The sequence below is a fragment of the Elephantulus edwardii genome, unplaced genomic scaffold (genome assembly GCF_000299155.1).
Source record: "Elephantulus edwardii isolate Elephantulus edwardi_28Jun2011 unplaced genomic scaffold, EleEdw1.0 scaffold00050, whole genome shotgun sequence".
NCBI lineage: Eukaryota > Metazoa > Chordata > Mammalia > Macroscelidea > Macroscelididae > Elephantulus > Elephantulus edwardii.
This window is the reverse complement of record NW_006399800.1, coordinates 13,299,376-13,321,806: the sequence shown is the minus strand read 5'-3', so window position 1 is coordinate 13,321,806 and position 22,431 is coordinate 13,299,376. Positions and strand designations below refer to the sequence as shown.

The 22,431-nt window shown below is 38.3% G+C and overlaps 1 protein-coding gene across 1 annotated transcript in view; it reads left to right on the top strand.

Annotated features, from left to right (window-relative positions):
• The window catches only part of APC (adenomatous polyposis coli), a gene marked incomplete at its 3' end in the record, with an annotated part of 125,609 nt that overhangs the window by 47,255 nt on the left and 55,923 nt on the right, over positions 1–22,431 (top strand). Inside the window, exons 5-6 of the mRNA XM_006886699.1 lie at positions 5,170–5,278; positions 7,987–8,100. Coding sequence (XP_006886761.1) covers positions 5,170–5,278; positions 7,987–8,100 — 223 coding nt within the window. The remainder of the gene's footprint in view (positions 1–5,169; positions 5,279–7,986; positions 8,101–22,431) is intronic.

Here is a 22,431-nt window from a genome sequence, read left to right as displayed (position 1 = left end):
AAAAAAAAAAAAAAAGAACACCCTGATTGTACTTTCTCTATGGCATATTAGTTTGTTCTCTTGGCCATCCATGGAATATTTGGTACTCTTCTCAAACACCACAACTCAAAGGCATTTAGTCTTCTGTCATCTTTATTCATTGTCCAACTTTTAAATGCATAGCAAGCAATTGAAAAGATTATAGCTAGGTGGGTATGGTGCACCTTAGTCTTTAAACTGACAACATTGCTCCTTAACACCTTGGAGAGAGAGGTTATTGACACTAGGTTCTCCCAATGCAACATTTCTTTTGATTTCTTGACTACTGATACTAAAGGTGTTGATTATGGATCCAAATAAAATTAAATCATTGACAACTTTTGTCTTATCTCCATCAGTCATGATGTTGCCTATTGGTCCAGTGGTAATGATTGTTGTTTTCTTCATATTGTGTTGTAACCCATACTAGAAGTTATATATATAGTCTTTGAGCTTCATCATTAAGTACTTCAAGAAGTCTATGAAGGTGATAGTCTTTGATCTTCTACAGCAAGCATTTCAGTGTCTCAGTTTATGCAGGTAAGGTTGTATCATCTTTGTAACACAGATTATTGATTAGTCTTCCTCCAGTACTGATGCCATATTTTCTTCATACAGTCCAGCTTCTTGAATTATTTTCTTAACATACAGATCACATAAGTTTGGTGAAAGTACGCACACCCTTCTTGATTTCGGTCTATGCATTGCTCTGTTCAGACAACAGCTTACTGGTTTAGGTATAGGTTTAACATGATCACAATTAAGTGTTCTAGGATTTCCATTCTTATCAGTGTTCTTCATAATTTGTTGTGGTCCACACAGTCAAATGCCTTTGCATAGTCACTAAAACATAAATAAATACCCTTCTAGTATTCTCTGCTTTCTGCCAAGGTCCATTTGACATCAACAACTATATTCCTGGTTTCTTCTAAATCCTGTGTGTGACATGAAATCTTATGTTTCTTTCTGTTGAACATTGTTGTTACATCTTTCAAAACATACTTGATTGTTCTAGCAGTCCATGATTTATTCAATGTTTTTGTCCAGCACCACAATTCAAAGGTATAAATTATTCTGTCTGCCTTATTCATTCTTCAGGTTGCACTATTTTGGAGCCAATTGAAAGTACCTTAATTTGCTTGGTCAGGCAAACCTCAGCCCTCAAAATACATCCTTGTTCTTAAGCACTTTAAAGAGATCCTGTACAGCAGATTTTCCCAGTGCAACACATCTTTTGATGTCTTAACCACTTTTACCATGGGTGTTGATCCAAGTAAAACTAAATCCTTGACAGCTTCACTCTCCATGTAGCATGATATTTATTGGTCCATTTGTGAGGTATTTTTTTTGTCTTTATATTGACATGCAGTCTATATATAGTCTTTGATTATATATTTATATATGTATGGGGGAGAGTGAGTGTTTTTGATCTCCATCATTAAGCACTTCAGATCTTCATTTCAACAAGCAAGGTTGTACCTATGATAGTTAAAACATCAATATTATCTTGTCAGTATTTTTACTTTTTCATTGAAAAGATCAGTATTTTTACTTTTTTCATTGAAAAGATAGATATGCATATAACTTTCTGTACCTTGGTTGTATCTTTAAAAATATAGGGTGATTTATTTTTAAATATTTCTTATTGCATTAGTTTCTTAAATTTTTACTTGCCTGCTATCCCTGTTAACTATCCAAGATTTATTCTGTGTGCAAACTTTTCCTTAGTTTTTTAGAATAGTGGTGTTATAGTTGTCCCTTTGTGACTGACTTATGTCACTCAGCAAAATTTACTTTAGATTTAACGATGTACAATATGTCACAAACTCTTTTATTTCGTTTTTTGGTGATACAAAATGCTTCATTGAATACCATCATTTATTTAGCCATTCATCCATTGATGGACACTAGAGTTGTTTCCAACTCTTGCTGTTGTAAATAATGCTGCAATATACATAAGTGTACATCCATTTGTGTCACAGCTCTTAATTCTTTAGGATCTATAGCTAGCAGTAGGATTCTGAAATCAAAGGGTGTTTCTTTTCCTAAATTTCTAAGGAAGCTCCAGACTGCTATCCATTGTGATTGTACCATTATACAGGACCACTAGCTGTGTATGAGAGCTCCAGTCTCCTCATCCCCTTGTCAGTGTTTTTTAATGCTGTTTACTCTCCCTCCTGTCTGAAGAATACAGTTTTTTCTTCAACGTTTGTTTGTTAAGGTGTACTTAATCTTTATAAAGTACAATAAAATACACATTTCTCACTATCTTGCTATCCAGTATATAGTAGTAAAATCTCTGCTGACTACCTGTTTTGTGCATTAACAGCATACAGCAAACAGAAACAGACACTGAGGTGCTAAACGAGAGTAATGTTGGCCGTGATGGTTAAGGTTATGTGTCAGTTTGGCTGGGCTGTGATTCTCAGTGGTTTGTAAGTTATATAATGATTTAATTTGGCTTTTATGTAATGATGAAACATAGCCGTTAAGTAATGATGTGGTTTGCTGATTATGTAATGATACAGTCATCTTCTGTTTGGTAAGCTAATGTAGTTGTCCTCCATTCTTAAATGGTGGCTGGTCTTTGGAACCTAATGATAGCTACATGTTAGGAATATGTGATGTCCAGAATTCATAATTCAAAGTACCAATAATTCACATTACCTGTTCCTCTCCTCATAGTTCCTATTAGTTTTGTCATAGCTAGTTATATCTATCAGTCTAAATATATATTTTTATTACTAGTTATTTACAAATTATTTTGGATATGGCTTGTTAATACATACTTTTAATGTTGAAGATATTTTTTTATTCCTTCAATTTCCATCTCGTTTCAATTCTCTTGGTTTTTTTATTGGACAAATACACAGACACTCAAATATACATACATATGTGTATTCTAAATTTGTTTTGCTTAAATAGAATTTTATGTCTGTTTTTTGTACACTTCTATTGCTGTATTGCTTGAAGTTCAACTATAGGAGATAGAACAGCTGTGTGTTTATTTTCACTTTGTTGAGACTAGTAACATTATCCTGGATATATTTAAATCTTCATATTTATCTTTCTTGTAAGTTAATTTTACATGTTGAAATCCAATAATGTCTTTGTTATATCTCTTAATTTTTGATCTCTGTGGAGCTGCCATAATTAATTGTCCCTACCTATTGATAGAATATCATGCCCTCTATACTGTTTGAAGGAATATAGCCCTATTCAGACTATATCTTTCTTGGATAACTTTTTAGGGGTTTTGGTTGTTTTTTGTAATTGCTTTTCTTCTGTGGGGAGCAGAAATATATGCCCTGAACCATAATGCTAAGATCTCTAGCTTCATTTTCTTCTCAGAACTTTTTATTAGAACCTAGTGATTTTCTGTTCCAATTAGAGCTGTTGCCTTTCTCTACAATTTTCATGCTGGTATATCTTGTCATTTTCTAGGTAGCTCAGTTATCTAGTATCTTCTTGGTTCTCTGTTGAAGGAGGAGGTAAATTGTCCGTATTTGACTCTAATAATTGACATTGTAGACAAACTAAAGTTCAAGATTTAAAGCTTTTACTGAAGATCAAACAGCCTTTAATGTGGATTACATCTCAACATCAAAACAAAAGTCCTCACCACTGAACCAATGAGCAACACCATGACAGTTGGAGAAAAGATTAAAGCTGTAAAAGATTTAATTTTAATTGGATCCGCACCCACAGTCAGCACTTGTGTAGCAGTAGTCACACTTTGAGGAAAATCTGCTGTCAAGGAACTCCCCAGAGTGCTAAAGAGCAAGGATGTCACTTTAAAGACCTCTTAGGTGTACATGACCCAAACTATTATATTTAATTGCTTTATTTGCCTGTTGAAGTTGAACAGTGAATAAAGAAGACAGAAGAATCAATGCTTTTGAGTTGTTGTTGGAGAGGAATGTTGAATATACCGTAGACTGCCAAAAGAACAAACAATTCTATCTTGGAGGAAGTGCAAACAGGGTGCTCCCTAGAGAAGAGGATGGTCGAACTTCACCTCACATAATATGGATATACTGTCAGGATGTGCAGTGCTTCAGAAAAGACATCAACCTGGGAAAGAAAGGCTCAAAAATAGGAAGACCTTTAATAAAATGGATTGAAAATGATTGCAACAGCCCACTGGAGCTTGGCAGTGATTATGAAGATGGTGCAGGTCAGATCAAGGTTCAAATCTGTTGTTCATTGAATCATTCTGAGTCGTTTTCAACTCGGTGATACTCATGGAAAATCGATAGTAGTCTATTGCACATTTTTTTGTAGGCCACTATTATTCCTTCCCCCACTCCCCTAAAGATTTTAGAATGCTGTAGTGTGAATGTTTCCTTCACTCATCATGCTAAGTAATAAACTGTGCCTTTTCATTCTGGAATTTTGTTTTCTCAGCTTTTAAAAATTCTGTTACTTCTTGGATGATTTTTCTCTTTTCTGTTTCTTTATTCTCTTTCTAGACATCCCTTAAATCATAAAGTAAGTCTGTGTCTTTTTAATCCTCATTTCTCTGAATTGTCCAAGATCAGTGCTGCTGCAGTGGTTGCTTCAGGATTCAAGCCTATCTATATAGTTCTATAACATTTTTTAAGCTGAATTTTCTGATATCCAGTGAGCATAAAAATAATTAACTTAAGGGATTGTCATAAAGATTAATTTAGATTTTTTAAAAAATGCGTAATACTCACCGTAGCATAAAACATTCATTAATGTTACTTATTGCCATATTAGCTGTTCATTGGTTCAGATGTGTTGTTGCTAGAAGGATGATTGCCATTTTACCTAGATGGCATTTTAAAATTTAACTTGCAGATTTTTAAGTGTCAAATTTTAAAAATTCAAAATTAATGCTTTTCATTAGTCATTATTAGTATATACTTTCAAGGAATTCTGGCAAAATAGCATATTTCACTGCTAGCTGAAAGGTTGGTAGTTCAAATCCACCAGATGTTCCTTGTGAGAAAGATGGGCCACTAAGATACAGCCTTGGAACCTGATTGCTGTGATTTAGAATTGACCCAATAGCAGTGGGGTTTGAGTTGCCCTTTGATCTGAGTAGAGAACTTTAACATAATGGTAGGCAAAATTATACGCTCTGTGTTAACATTGTATTAAATTTACCTTTTTTTAAAAAAACAGATCATTACTTCTTGCTGATCTTGACAAAGAAGAAAAGGAAAAAGACTGGTATTATGCTCAGCTTCAAAATCTCACTAAAAGAATAGATAGTCTTCCTTTAACTGAAAATGTAAGTAATAAATTAACTTAAATTGACAACTACATTTGAAGTCCTTAGGCCTGCAGTCTCTGAGTGACAGATGGCAAAGTGCTTGTCTGCTAACTGGAAGATTGGTGGGAAGAAGCCACTTCTGGAAGATCATAGTTACTGAATACGTTACAGAGCACAGTTTTATTTTAAAACACATTAGATTGCCATGAGTCAGGACTGACTCAGCAAAAACTAAGTTGTAGTTGTTGTTTAGGCTTTTTTGACATTTGGAATGCTATTCTGACTCAGATCTGTGTCACAGCGTTCTGTGGATACATAGAACATGAAAAAATTCTTGGACTTCTTCAGTCCTCTCGTAGCTCTATTGCCAGAGCTGTAACTCAATTGCCTATTGAAAGCTGTTGATGTTTTCACCCAGTATGCCATCTTGAAGTATGTATTTCATAAATTTTATTACCTTTTTTCCCTCTTCTATACATCTTGCAGTTAGCACAGTGCCCGAAATCTTAATTAGAGGTCTAATAACTGTCAGTGAATAAATACTCATTATAGAGAACTACTTACTACTTTTTATGTATTTCAAATTTACTTCAGATGTGGATTTTTTTACCATAAAGTCTATGTTGGCTTTGTCCTCACTACTCCTGACTATCTGTATTACATATGGATAGTAATAAGTCTATAATAGCTCTGGATGTCTAGAGGTAATGAGGTCCACTAACAGCCCTAAGGCTTGCAGTTCAAATCCACCAGCTGCTCCACAGAAGAAGGAAGGACATTCTCCTCTCATGGGTTTTACAGCCTCTGAAAACCCCACTAAAGGGTCAGTTTTGAGTTGGTTTGACTGGACAATAAGTGGTTTTAAGTTATATTACTTATACACTTTTTTCTTTTTTTGCATATTCACTTTTTCTGATCCCATCAAATTTATTTAGAAATGATTTAATCTGTTTTAGTCTGGATTTGTGATACAGTATGAATTTAGGATAATGACATTGTTTCCCAATTTTTTGTTGTTGTTTGTATTAATATACTGGTGGTTTCATGGTAAATATATATGGGGGGGAACATAAATTATGTCATCATGTAGTTGTCCTTTTGTGGATATACATTTTTTTTAAACAACGAAAAAAGTAGTATCAGTTCAGTGGAGAATAATTACAAGAGAACTGATTTTTTGCTTCTCTGACTTGTTCAGTTAAATTATTAGATTGGATATTACCATTAAAGATTTTTGCAACTGTGCACCAATATTTTTCTGTTTCATCAGTGACCCAGGGTAAGAGCAGCAGCTACAAGCAGCACATTTTAATTCTCCTTGTAGTAAAAACTTTCTCATGTATCAGGACTTGTAAATGTGCTTCATAATTTTCTTTTTGGTATACTATATGGGGGTTTCTTTTGTGAGTTGGTTCCCCCCCCTTGGTTAAGGGTTGTTTTTCTTTATTTTTTAAATGCAACATATTTTTTACAGCATGTTCTTCCCATTTAATTTTTTTCACCATTCATTTATTCATTGTTACGAACTTTCCTCCCTGCCTACCCCTCTCCCCAGTTTGCTTTTCTCTCTGAAAAGAAAAAAAAAATTCTTTCAGTGTTATGCAGTATCCTCCCCCAAGTCCACAGTCCACTTTACTATGCATTTCTTTTCCTAGAATCTTGTCATGAAAATAATACCTATTCATATTCTTTTTTTTTTTTTTAAATTTTTTTTTTTATTTAGGTTGTTTATTTTTCATTTCAATGAACATCTACAGAGATTTTGGGATTTCATTCATTCATTGTTGTACCCTTCTCCCCGCACAAACCCCCCCCCCCCAATTTGCTCTTCTCCTTGAAAAGCAAAAGAAAAACTCCCTCATTGGTACACAATCCCCCCCCCCCCGCACCTCCCCAAACCCCACCCCCTACCCCCAAATATAATCCACTCTGCAACCCTCACAGTTCTCTCCCTCATCTGTTTCAATGTAGTATACATTATTTATCCCCTTTTTTCTAGGCTCCTCCAACCCCAGTATCAGTCCCGTTTTACAACACTGGCACTATGCAGTATTTGTCCTTTTGTGACTGAGATAGTTCACTCACTATAATGTCCTCCACAGTCACCTATTTTGTATAATATTTCATGAGTTCCTTGTTTTCCAATGCAGTGTAGTATCCTGTTGTGTGAATATACCATAGCTTCTCTGTCCATTCGTTTGTGTTGATGGACACTTGTATTGTTTCCAACTCTTTGCTATTGTGAACAAAGCTACAATAAACATGGGTATGCATATATCTTCTCGGATGTCAGTTATGATTTCTTTAGGGTATATTCTAAGTAGTGGAATTGCTAGGTCAAATGGCATTTTTATTTGGAACTTTTTGAGAAAATGTCATACAGCACTTCCATAGTGGTTGCACCATTTTACACTGCCACCAACAGTGAATAAGGGTTCCAGTTTCTCCACAACCTCGCCAGCATTTGTTGTTTGCTGTTCTGTTGAATTTTGCTATTCTTACTGGGGCAAGATGGTATCTCTTAGTTGTTTTGTAAGTTCATTTTTTAAAATACTTTTTCCCATTATTGCAAAATTTTCTTTCTTCCCTCCCCCAGCCTTCTCCACATTGAACTTCTTGTTTCAGATTATTGAGGAATATATGATTATACATTATGTGATTGATATGTATATATGTTTTCTTTTTAATGATGAGAGACTAAATCTTTTTTTTATTTATGGTTTTAGTTTTCATTGCAAACAGATATGACCAGAAGGCAATTGGAATATGAAGCAAGGCAAATCAGAGTTGCAATGGAAGAACAACTAGGTACTTGCCAGGATATGGAAAAACGAGCACAGGTAACTTCCTTGTTTTAAAACAGCACCAGTTAAAGAAGAGCTATGAGAAACAAATGACAACTCTGTTAACATTGATTCTATTTGGTTTTAATACAACTCTGTCTTCATTTAAGCACCATTTTAAGGTGAAAAATAATTTACTCTGGCTCTTACTTAACGACTGTAAAAAAGTAGCATATCCAGTACTCACATAATTCTGCCTCTCACACAGTTTATCCTGGAATTAGATGCTTGTGACAGCCCATCAACAGAGAACTGCCAGAAGTTCAGGCTGGGTTTAGAAGAGTCCGTGGTACTAGGGATATTATAGCTAATGTTAGATGGATCTTGGGTGAAAGCAGAAAGTACCAGAGGAGTAGCTCTCTGTTTGACTGACTATGCAAAGGCATTTGACTGTGTAGATAACAATAAACTGTTGCTGATTCTGAGAAAAATGGGAATCCCAGAACACTTGACTGTGCTTGTGAGAAATCTATACTTGGACCAGGAGGCAGGCAGAATAGAGCAAGGAAACATTGCATGGATCAAAATTGGGACAGGGTGTACACCAAGGATATGTCCTATCTCCATACCTTTTCAATCTATATACAGAACATATTATCTGGGAGGCTGATCTCTATGAGGAGAAATGTGGCATCAGGATTGGAGGTAGACTCACCAACAATCTGAGTTCTGCAGATGACACAACCCTGCTTGCTGAAACTAAGGAGGACCTGAAGCGCTTGCTGCAGTAGGTCAAGGACTGCAGCCTTCAACATGGATTTAAGCTCAACATTAAGAAAACAAAAATTCTTACTACTGGGACACTTGGCAGCATCATGACAGATGGTGAAGAGATTCAGATTGTTAACAGCTAGCTCTACAGTCTACACAGTTTGTACCAGCAACCAGGAGATTAAAAGACGAATTGCAATGGGAAAGTCTGCTGTCGGAGACCTCTCCAAAGTACTAAAGAACAACAGTGTCAGTCTGGAGATTAAAATGTGCCTTATACAGGCGATAGTCTTTGCAGTTACTTGCTATGCATCGGAAAATTGTACAATGACTAGGGATGATTCAAGGAAAATTGATGTCTTTGAGCTGTGGTGCTGGAGAAGAGTATTAATATACCGTGGACTGCTAGGAGAACAAACAAGCTCATCCTGGAGAGGTTGAAGCTACGCTGCTCCTTGGAGGCAAGGATTCTGAGGCTCCGTCTAACATACTTTGGACATGTTGTGAGGAAAGACCGGTCCTTAGAGAGGGACATCATGCTTGGGAGGGTGGAGTGAAAGTGCAGGAAAGGAAGACCCTCGATGAGATGGATTGATTCAGTTACTGGCGTAATGGGGGTAAATGTGTCAGAGAAAATAAGATTGGCACAGGATAGAGAAGGGTTTAGGGCTGTTGTAAATAGGGTCGCTATGAGTTTCAGGTGATTCGATGGCAAATCACAACAACATATTTGCATTTGATAAGTAGGTTTAGTTCTACTTGATTTCATTCCTTGTAATCTAAAAATATATAATACCATTCAGAATATTTCAGTCTGTTCACAAAACAAACTCCAGTTCAAGGAAACTGGAGCTGGAAAGAGAATGTTAGGAGAGCTGGGGTGACTTGGTTGGGCAACTCCTCCCTCAGTTTTTATTCTCATAATAAGAAGAAAGAATACTAACTAGCTTTATTACTTGTAAAGCACTGAATTCAGTTCAACTTTTTGAGGAACCATCAAAGTGTTCTCAACAGTAGCTCTTCCGTTACATTTCCACCAGCAATGGATAGATTTCTGTTTCCTTGCAACACATCTGGAAGCTGTTGTTTCGTTTTATTTTAAATTTTAAAGTCACAGAATATTAAGTGTTCCTAAAGTATAGCCTTTACCTCATATGGTACTTTCCTAAAATGTAATATGATATGGATTGTATTGTTTGTTTAAGTGAACAATAATTCTCAACATTTTGGATATAATATATGTGAGGTACATAATGATCTCCACGAGCTCATAAACCAGTCAGAGTGGACTACTGTTTGTTTTAGCTGCTGTGTAATCGGCTATAACTCAGAATAATTATATAAACAAGAGATTATAAACCTTGCTGTATTCTGAACCATCATCTTAATCTCCATCATGGTGAAGCTCATTATTGTCACTGTGTCCGTCCATCTTGTCTGCCTCTATTTTGCTGACGCTCACTTTTTTCCATACTGATGGCGTTTTCCAAAAACAGACCCTGCCTGAACCCAAAGTATATGAAGCACAGTTTGGTCATCCAGGGTTCTAAGGAACACCCTGGCTGCACTTTCTCCATGGCATGGTTGTTTGTTCTTTCGGGCAGTGTGCTCTTCTCCAGTGGCACAACTCAAAGGCATCGTTATTCATTAATGTTGCATAATTTGATGGGTGAGGGAAATTGGAAGAATCTTTTCTGGAGAACAATGTATTTGAATTTTGTGAATAAACTAGTATAATTTTAAAAAAAAATAATTGAAAAGACAGTAGATTGGATCAGGAGCACCTTAGTCTTTAAACAGATACCTTTGCTGCTTTTTAGCACCTTGGAGAGGTCCTTAATAGCAGATTTCCCAAAGGCACCACATCTAATCTCTTGAATTCTGGTATTAAAAGTGTTGCGTGTGAATCCAAGATCAAATTATTGACTTCAGTTACATCTATCATGATGTTGGTCCAGTGCTGAAGATTTGTTTTCACAATGTTGAAATGCAATCTGTATTGAAAACTGTATGTAGCTTTTTATCTTTTGCCACAAGTGTTTCAACTTGTCCTTGATTTCAGCAAGCAAGGTTGTATCATCTGCATAATGAGAGCCTTCCTCCAATGCTGATGTCACATTCTTCTTCATATCAGCATGTCGAATGATTTGCTTAGCATACAGATTAGAATAGGTATGGAAAATGGATATAACCATCTCACAGAAGTATTCTTATTTTACCATGCAGTGTTCCTTTATTTTGTTTGGACAACTGATTCTTAATCTGTTTGTTGATTTTTTTTTTTATAAGCACAATTAAATATTCTAGGATTTACGTTCTTCTCACTGTTAGCTGTAATTTGTTGTGATCCTTGCAGTTAAATCCATCTACATAATCAGTGAGGCACAAGTAAACATCTTTCTGACAGTCTGCTTTCAGCCATCTGACATCCATAGCCTCTTATAAATGCAGCTTCAGTATCTGGCAGTTCTTTGTCAGTGTACTTAACGTTCTAGCCACTTTATTTTTAATAATCTTCTACAAGCTTTTACTTCCATGTGATGATGATGTTGTTATGTGCTGTCAAGTCACCTGAGACTCTTAGCGACCCTATGTACAAAAGCTCTAAACCCTCCCCTGTCCTGAGCCAGTCTCACTGACTCCAGCACACCTACCCTCACTACCCCAGTTACTGTGTCAATCCTCTCATCCTGGGTCTTCCTCTCCAGCACTGTCCCTCCACCCTTTCAAACATGATGTCCTTTCCCAATGACTGGTCCATCCTACCCACATGCCCAAAGTATGTAAGATGGAGCTTCAAAATCCTTACCTCCAAGGAGAAACTTGGATTCATCCTTCCCATTCCAGACCGGTTTGTTTCTTAGCAGCTCCTGATATGCTCAACATTTTCTCTAGCTCCACAACTCAAAGGCATAGATTCTTCTTCTGTCAACTTTAGGTATTGTCCAGTTCTTTTATGCAAACAAGTAATTGAGGAAACTGTGACAAGGATCAGGTGCACCTTAGTCCCTAGAGAGACATCAGTGCTTTTAAGCACTTTGAAGAGGTTCCTGACAGCAGACTTTCCCAGTGCAGTTCATCTTTTGATTTTCTGACTACTGGTGCCAAGAGTGTTGATTGTGGAGGGAAACAAGCTGAAATTGTTAACAACCTCAATCTCTTCGCTATCGTGGTGCTGTCAGTTAGTCCAGTGGTGAAAATCTTTGTCTTCTTCATTTGACCTTCACTCCATGTTGAAGACTACAGCCTTGACCTTATGCAGCAAATGCTTTAGGTCCTTCAGTTTTCGTAATCGAGGGTGTGTCTTCTGAATATCGCAGATTGTTGCTGAGTCTTCCTCCAATCCTGATACCACATTCCTCTACATAAATGTCCAGCCTCTTAGATGATGTGTTCCAAATATAGATTGAAAAAGTATGGAGACTGGATGCATACTTGACACACTCCTTGATTTTGAGCCACATTCCTTTTCATAAAACCCAGCCTTTATCTGTTCTGCATACAGATTGAAGAGGAATGGAGACAGGACATATCTCTGATGTACTCCTTTCCCAGTTTTGAACCATGTAGTGTTTCCTTGCTCTGTTCTGAGGACTGCTTTCTGGTGTAAGTTTCACATGAGCACAATCAAGTGTTCTGGGATTTCCATTCTTCTCAGTGTTATCCACAATTGGTTGTAATCCACACAGTTCAATGCCTTTGCATAGTCAGGGAAACACAGATGGACATTCTCTGGTACTCTTTACTTTCAGCCAAGATCCATCTGGACATTGGCAATAATATCTCTAGTGCCATGGCCTCTCCTAAAACTAGCTTTTATTTCTGGCAGTTCTCTATCGATGTACTGTTCCTGTTGTTGTGTGCCAGCAAGTCGCTTGTGACCCATAACACCCTGTGTACAACAGCTCTGAACATTGCCATTTCCTAAGCCAGTTTCACTAATTCCAACACTCCAACTCCCATTTCCCCAAACACCATATCAATCTATCTCACCTCGGGTTTTCCTCTCTTGTGTGTGCTGCGTCTCCTGGCCACATGCACAGATTATGTGAGACGGAGCTTCAGAATCCTAGCCTCCAAGGAGAAACTTGGTTTCATCCTCTCCAAGACAGACCCATTTGTTTTCTTGGCAGTACATCGTATGTTCAAGACTCTACTCCAGCACTACAACTGAAAGGCATCGATTCTTCTGTCATCCTTAATCATTTTCCGTATCTCTGAAGCATAACAAGTAATTGAGAAGACAGTGGCCTGGATCAGTCACACCTTTGTCTCTAGATTGACATCATTGCTTTTCAGCACTCTGGAGAGGTCCCTGACAACAGGTTTTTCTCAGTGCAATTCTTCTCTTGATTTCATGACTATTGGTGTTAAGATTGTTGATTGTAGAGCTGAGTAAGCTGTAATTATTAACAACCGTAATCTCCTCTCCATCCATCATGATGCTGATGGAGAATCTTTATCTTCTTGATGTTTTCTTCACTCCATATTGAAGGCTACATTCCTTGACCTTCTGCAGTAAGTGCTTCAGCAAGGTTGTCTCATCTGCATAATATAGGTTGTTGATGAGTCTATCTCCAGTACTGATGCCACAGTTCTCCTCATAAAGCTCTGCTTCCCAAATGATCTCTTGTGCATACTTTAATGATCTGTTCTGTGTATAGATTGACATTACAGCACAACTTCTTACCACTAGGTCACAGAGCCCTCTTGTGCATATAGATTAAAAAGGTATGGAGACAGGATGAATCCCTGATGTACTCCTTTCCTGATTTTGAACCATACAGTGTTTCCCTGCTCTGTTCTGAGGACTTCTGGTCCAAGTATAGGTTTCACGTAAGTACAATCAAGTGTTCTGGGATTCCCATTTTCATCAAGGTTAGCCACAATTTGTTGTGATCCACACAGCCAAATGACTTTACATAGTCAATGAAATATGGATAGACATTCTTCTGGTACTCTTTGCTTTTTGCCAAGATCCATCTGACATTGAAATAATGTTTCTGGTACAATGACCTCGTCTAAACCCAGTTTGTATTTCTGGTAGTTCTTGGTCAATCTACTGTTCCACTCATTTCTGGATAATCTTCAGCAGGATTTTGCTAGCATATAATATTAGCGATAATTTTCAATAATTTCCACACTGTCAAGTCACCTTTTTTGTAATGGGAATAAATATGGATCTCTTCCAGTCACGAGTTTGCTTTTGTGTGATATTAGTGATACTGTTTTCTAATTTCCACAGTCTGTCAACTCACCTTTTTTTAGAATGGAAATTTCTTGTGATAGTAATAATAATTAATTCAATAATTTCTGCACACTTTATTTTCCTCCCAAGTGAAAACAGATATGGATCTCTTCCATTCAGCTTGTCAGTCTTCCAATTTTCCTGGCATAAACTGATGAGTACCTCCAGAGCTGCATCTGTTTTCTGAAATACCTTAGTTTGTGTTTCCTAAATTGCTAAGGCCTTATTCCCCCCCCCCAAATGCCTTTGGTACAACTTAAGAGTCCTTCCTTCAGCACTGTTGGTTATTGATCATTAATGCTTTCTGAAATGATCTGTATTCATTGTCCACTCAGATGCATAGGAAGTAGTTGAATAGACCATAGACCACGGCTTTTATCAGGTGCATCCTAGTCTTTACATTGACATCTTTACTCTTTAACATTTTTGAGAGTTGCTTAGTAATAGATATCCCAGGACAGTGGATCTTTTGAGTTTTTGTGTGCTGCTGCTACCATGGATGTTGATGATGGATCCAAGTAAAATGAAGTTGTTGACGACTTCAGTCTCTCATAATGTTGTCTATTGGTCCAATAGGGAAGATTTTTGTTTTCTTGATCTTGAGATGTAACCCATGTTTAAGGCTGTTGTCTTTGATCTTCTTTTAAATCTGGAAAGAATTTTTCATATCATAGAATTTTGTTCTTTAAAACATAAAAAGAACACATTGCTATGATAAACATGAAAATTCTCATACAAATTTGTATTACTATATTAATGAAAAGTTATATCCTAAAGTAATTGACTCGAGCCTTTTTTTAACTACAGTTGTTATTAGGTGCTATCAAGTTGACTACAGCTAATAGCAGTTCTGCCGACCAAAATCCTATCCTGTCCTGCACCATTTTATGAACTCTAATATGCTCACACCCACTATTATAGTCACTTTGTGATTCCATCTCATTGAGTGTCTTTCTGTCTTTCCTTGATCTTCAACCTTTCCCTGCAGTGTCTTTCCAAGAACTAATTATTCCTGAAAATATTCCCACAGTGAGACAAAGCTTCACCATCCCAGCTTCTAAGGATCACTCTAGTTGCACTTCCTTTGGAATAGACTTGTTTGTTCTTTTGGCAGCCCACAATATATTCAGCACTCTTCACCAACACCAGAATTCAAAGGCGTGAACAATTGTTCCTTATTCATTGTCTGACTTTCAGATGCAGGAAGCAGTTGAAAATACCAAGGTTTGGATCAGATATGATTACATCTTTAAAGTGATATCTTTGCTCTTTGGCTTTTTGGAGAGGTCTTGGACAGCACATTTCTCCAAGCCATGTAGTGTTCCTTTGTTCTGTTTGGACAACATGTGAACAATTAAGTGTTCTAAGATTCCTATTCTTCTTGGCCAAGGATGTTGTTATTCTTGTTATGTGCCCTCGAGTCGCTTGTGACTCATAGCGACCCTATGTACAACAACTCTAAACTCTGCTCTGTCCTGTACCAGTCTCATTGTCTCCGACACACTCATCCCGATTGCCCTAGTCACCAAATCAATCCACCTCCCAGGGGGCCTTCCCCTCCTGCGCCTGCCCTCCACCCTCCCAAGCGTGATGTCTTTCTCCAAGGACCCAGTCCCTCCTTAGAACATGATGAAAGTATGTCAGACGAAGTCTCAGAATCCTTTCCTCCAAGGAGCAGCCCTGTTTAACCCTCTCCAGGATGAATCTGTTTGTTTTCTTAGCAGTCCATGGTACCTTCAGAACTCTTCTCCAACACCAAAGCTCAAAAGCAGCAATTCTCCTTCTATCCTCCCTGGTCATTGTCCAGCTCTCTGACGCATAACAAGTGATTGCAAAGACCATGGCCTGTACCAGACGCATCTTAGTCTCTAGAGACACACCATTGCTCTTGAGTACTTTAGAGAGGTCCCTGCAGACTTTCCCATCGCAATACGTCTTTTAATTTCCTGGCTGCTGGTGCCAAGAGCGTTGATTGTGGAACCAAGCAGACTAAAGCTGTGACCAATCTCAATCTCTTCACCATCTATCCTGATGCTGCCAATTGGTCCAGTGGTGAGAATCTTTGTCTTCTTGACATTGAGCCTCAATCCATATTGAAGGCTGCAGTCCCTGAGCCTCTGCAGCAAGCACTTCAGGTCCTCCTTAGTTTCAGCAAGCAGGGTTATGTTATCTGCATAACGCAGATTGTTGATAGATCTTCCACCAATCCTGATGACGCATTTCTCCTTCTAGAGCCCAGTCTCCCGAATGATCTGTTCTGTATACAAGTTGAAAAGGTATGAAAACAGGACACATCACTGGCATATGCCCTTCCCAATTTTGAACCATGCAGTATTTCCTTGCTCTGTTCTGACAACTGCTTCTTTCTTCAAGTATAAGTTTCACATTAGCATGATCAAGTGTTCTGGGATTCCCATTCTTTTCAGAGTCAGCCACAGTTTGTTATGGTCCACACAGTCAAACGCCTTTGCATAATCAATGAAGCACAGATAGACATTCCTCTGGTACTCCCTGCTTTCCACCAAGATCCATCTAACATTAGTTACAATATCTATAGTACCACGACCCCTTCTAAACCTAGCCTGGACTTCTGGCAGTTCTCTGCTGATGTGCTGTTCCAGTCATTTTTGGATAATCTTCAGCAGAATCTTGCTTGTGTGTGAAATCAGCGATATTGTTCTGTAGTTTCCACATTCTGTTGGGTCACCTTTCTTTGGGATGGGAACAAATATAGATCTCTTCCAGTCAGTTGGCCAAGTGGTTGTTTTCCAGATTTCTTGGCACAATTTGGTGAGCACGTCCAGGGCAGCATCTATTAGCTGAAATATGTCAATTGGTATACCATCTATTCCTGAGGCCTTATATTTTGCGATTTCCTTCAAAGGATAATTACCAAAAAACAAGATTTTTAAAAGTCAGTAGCTTTTCTCTGTCTTAAAAAAATGGAAATAGGGACAGGAGGGCCTATTCACAGGAGGAGAAAGCTTTGATACAGTGAAAAAATAAGCTGATAATGGGGCATGGGGCACAAGGCCTTGACCATCTTTCTCAAAGGGCCAGAGGGAGTGTGAATAGAACAGCCCCTCACCACACTCAAGCAGAAAACAGATAAAGAGCCCATAGTCCAGCTAAATGGCACCTCTTGAGCCACACCAACAGCAAGAGGCTCATTTTTTTGTCAACTCCAAACTTTACTCACAGTTGTGGTACTGATAATGGAGTTTATTAAGAAAATAAGTTGGCGACTGGGAGAGGCAAAGAATAGCACCTAATGCAAATCCATGTTTTAGTCCAGCAGTCCCAAGACACAATTCCTCATTTAGTCCAGGCTCCAGTTTCAGTTCAGTAGAGCCGCTTGTGAATTTGAACCACATGCCTTTGGGATGGCAGCTCAGCTTCTTAGCACTAGGACACACGTTCCAGTGACCTGTTTTTTAGGAGCTATCCTGCCATCCCAAAAGTACAAGGCTTGAATCCTCCAGCTTTTCAGCAAGAGAGGGATGGATAAACTCCTGTATGGTTTGCTGCTTCTTAAAACCTGTTGGCAGCTCAACTATGGATTGGTTCCGACTTGACAGTGCATAACATAACTACAACAATCATACATGATTGTCTTCTCCAGCATGTCTTTGATCATACCATACCTAAAACATATTACAGTCTTACAGTAAAACATTTTACCATTTTAGATTGCATTTCCCTTAATACTATTGATTTTGCTTCATCTCACATAATTTAGTATGTTGTCAGTAATAGCCAGTCCTTGGAAAAAGACATCATGCTAAGAAAGGTAGAGGGTCAGAGAACGAGACTATCAACAAGATGAATTGACAGAGTGACTGTAACAGTGGGCTCAAGCATATCAGAAACTGTGAGGATAGCACAGGATAGGCCAAGGTTCCAATCTCTAATTCACAGGGTTGCTATGAGGCATAGTTGACTAGATGGTATCTAACAACACCACATTAGATTTGCGGAGTTTCTGTTACTTGTTTATATCCTTTGACTTTTTTTCTTTTTTGAACATTTTACTATTTTAAAGAGATACCTTATTATTATTATTTTTTTTTTTAAAAAAAAGCTGTGTTTTGGGGAGCTCTGGTGGCCTAGTCGCAAGAAGCTGCAGTGCATTCCCAGAGGTATGTGGTTCAAGTCCACCAGGTGCTCTGCTGGAGAAGGAGGGATGGTTTCCTCCTGTACCAGTCAGATCCAATTTGATGGTATACGCACACAAAATAATAAAATTTTTAAAAAATTTAAAAAACACAAAAAACCATGTTTCTAATTATCCTCAATTTAACAGACACAAAATTGACTATCATTGCCTCCTAAAAGCCAAGGAGACAGTTCTTAATCCACGTGGCTCCTCTGAAGGAGTACATGGTAGGGAGAATTGGGGAGACTCTTGGTCTTAGAGTACAGGATAGGTTTAACCGTCTCAGAGTAGGTTTGCTGAGGTGTGTTCTGGACAAAGGGCTTCTGAGTCACCGACCACTGACTAGAGCGAGTGGTAGGAGTGGAGACAGGCTATATCCATCCATGCCACAACCGGAGACGAGGGCTAGATCCTCCAAAATGTTCTGATCCTGGCTGTCTCCTGTCTACACCTCTTTTAGATCTAAAGAGAAGGTCAGTTTCTGCCCATTGATTCCTGACAGTGGTGAGAGGCATATGAACTCAAGCTACCAAACACCACACTGGAAAAGCCCGTGGCCACAGCTCCTCTGCCACCTGTCCACCCTCACAAGAGGGCAGTCTGGCGGTTGGGACCTACCCTACCAGCACGAGCTAGCACGAGCTAACTAGGTCATTTCTAACTCTTATTGCGTAGGCCCTGAAATTTCTTGAGTCAGATTCTGTGTTAGGGGGTGAGGAGAAACATACTGACATAAGGAGTCTCAGCAGCCTGCCCACAACCCCTACAAAAGAGGCTGGGTAGTGGCTCCCTCCCTCTTACCCACTTGGCCATACTGTTCCTGCTGAAAGCAGAGCCTTAACAGCTTCTTTATACCAACATTTTGTAAGATATCACAGCCTCTCCCTAATGTGTTTTCCTTTTAGTTTTATGATAATATTTTTATTCTAAATCTAAATTTATTAAATTATATACTTTTCTCATCAAAGAATTATGGGTGATGATAATATCTATAAGAACTAATGAGTTGATACATGTAAAAACACTTAAGACTTAACATGTGATAAATAATTACTAATTAATCAGTAAGTGTTAGATATTTTATAATTTCTTATCTGTCTAGGGAGCTCTGGTGGCTTAGTGGCAAGAAGCTGTGCTGCAATCCCAAAGGCACGCAGTTTTAGGCCACTAGCTGCTCCATGGAGGAAGGATGGGCAGTCTCCTTCTGTGCAGTTAATTGCCCCTGAAAACCCTTTGGAGAGTCAACCAACTATGGGTTGGTTCCAACTCTATGATACACAACAAGAAGTAGTCTTACATACTTTTATTAATTTCATATCTACTAGTTTATGAAAAGTAGAATGAATCTTGGCTGAAAGCAGAGAGTGCCAGAAAGATGTTTATTTGTGTTTTATTGGTTATGATGACTGTAAGCAGCATGGAAACGGTTTAGCTGACTTCTCTTGACTCCACAAGGGAAACTGTCCCCATCACCAAGATCCACAGTACACAAAAAATTCTTAGAAGGTCAGAAATTATTTCCCGTGTTCCTGCACCTACTTGTACTAGTTCTAAGACTGATCGTACGTTGTACTAGCTCCAGAAACCATTGCATTGGTCACATAAAACCATACTCATGGTTATGATGTTTATTAGGAACATTGACGGATTACAGCTCAGTTGGTCTAGGTAGCTTTTCTAGAGTGCTTGCAGGCCCTTCTGACTGTCCAGACTCACAGCTTAGGTCACTGTTAGAAAGTTCCCTTGTTAAATGCCACCAAGTCCAAACCAACCCACAGCTCATCCTCCAGCCCTTCCTCCTGCTAGTTATGTTACTTACTTCCTGCAGTCCTTCAGCACACTTGGGTGAAGGCCCCTGACTCTGATCCTATGAGGTAGCAGTCCCAAGTCGGCTCTGTCTCATGTTCTGATTCTTTACGGAGGCCTGTGCTGCTCTCATGCAGGTCGTGGTCTACCTGGTGTAGGAATCAAAGATGTGTGTTACACTCTTTGCTTCCTCTTCCTTGATGGTAGTGAGATTCCCACCTTTACTGCTCACTTTAATTTGGTGGTGTGGGAAAAACTGACCAATTTCATAATGATTATTTCGTTGTTGTTGTAGTGGTTGTTAGGTACCATCAAGTCAAGTACAACTCATAGCAACCCTATGAACAAAAGCTCTGAACCCTATTCTAGTCTGTGCCATCCTCACACTTCATGACACACAAGAGCCCATTATGGCAGTCACACTGTCAGTCCACCTGGTCGAGGGTCTTACACACCCTGTTTTCCCACTCATGTGATGAAAGTCAAAGTCCATGACTAGGGGAGCCATTTTGAAAAATTAACCACAGTTAATGCATGCTGAAGCCCAAAACCATAAAGATCATAAAAGACAAAATGGGACGAAACATAGAAGACCTAGCCGATGGTATAAAGAGTTTGGCAGATATAGTAAGAAATGCACAACCAGGAAAGGATAACATCAATGAATGGGACTTTCAAAGACTAAATCTCCATGTGCATCAAAAACCTTTTCCAACAGGGTGAAAAGAAACCCAACTGACTAGGATGAAAACCATTTGGCAGTGACATCTTGACAAGTGGCTCGGAATGAAAATTCGTAGAGTATTACAGGGCCTCCACAAGAAAAAGTTTGATAACCCAATTACAAAAAGGGCAAAAGATCTAGAAAGACCTTTCACAGAGGAAGATGTTTGAATGACCAACAGACACATGGAGAAATGCTCAAACTCATTGGCAATAAAGATAGGAGATGCAAACCAAAGGTATAATGAGATACCATCTCACCCCAGTAGCAGTGGCAAAATTTTAACAGGATAGCAAGCAATAAATGTTGGAGAGGGTGTGGAAAGATTGGAACTCTCATACACTGTTGATGGGATTATAGAATGATACAACCACTCTGGAAGGCAGTTAGGTGTTTCCTCAAAAAGCTGAACATAGAGATTCCTCATGACTCCGCTATACCTCTACTAGGAATATTCCTCAAGGAAAACAGAACTGAGATACAAATGGAGATTTGTACACTGATATTCATAGCAGTCTTATTCACAATAGAAAGAACATGGAAACAGGGCATATGTCCATCAACAAACGACGACTGGTTAAGAAACTGTGTGGTACATTGACATGATGGAATTCTATGCAGCCCTCAGGAACAACAATTTTTTTAAAATGCTGTTTAATATGGAAGAGGTTAGAGATGATTATGCTGAGTGAATGAACTCAGACGCATAAGCACAAATACTGTATAAAACCATTATTTTAAAAATAGATATCCAGTGGGATATGTGTGGCTATTCAAAGAGGGATGGGGGAGGGGCAGGAGGGCAGAGGGAGGGTAGAGAAGAGGGGAAATCACAGATTAAAGAGTTTGGTGGATGGAAGGAGGGGGGGGAAAATGTACATGAGTGAAGCACAGTTTTTTAAAAAGTAAAAAGATACTTGAATATTAAAAAAATTAAAAATATGGCCATTTTAAAGCATTAAAGCAGAAAGTTGTTAAAGACTAAAGTACCCCCGATCCAAGGCATGATATTTTCAGTTGCTTCTTAGACATCTGAAAATTAGATTGTGAGTACGAAAACCTCAGAAGAGCTGATGACTTTGAATTGTGCCGTAGGAGAAAAGTATTGCATATACAATTGATAGCTGAAAAAAATCTCTCTCGGAAAAAGTGAAATGAGGATGGTCCTTATTTTGGTCATGTTGTCAGGAGAGGCTAATCCTTGAAAAAAAAGACATCAATCTGGGAAAGAGCTTCAAAAGAGAGGAAGACTCTCCCAGATAGATTGATACAGTAACTGTAACAATAAGCTTAGGTATCACAGTGATCCTAAGTGATGGTACTGAATAGGGCAAGGATCAGATATGTTGTTAATAGGATTACTATGAATCTTTGTTAACTTACTGACACCTAAAAAGAACCATTTATTTAGATCTTGGTTTGCCTTGCAGTGAAGTTCTGTAGCACTCACAATAATCAAAAAGTTTAGAAACGACTCTATCTAACTTCCAACACTTTTTATACCAAATGAAATAGGTACTTTTATATAGTCCAGGTTTTAATCGATGATCTCTGTGAGTTACTCATACTCAACCTCATTTAAAAAGACATATGAGCTGAAGGGGCCTGATCTGTTACTGGTGTAATGAGGAATGGTCTCTAAATGCTTATCTGTGAGAATCCAAATTTAAAAAGACTAGGGAG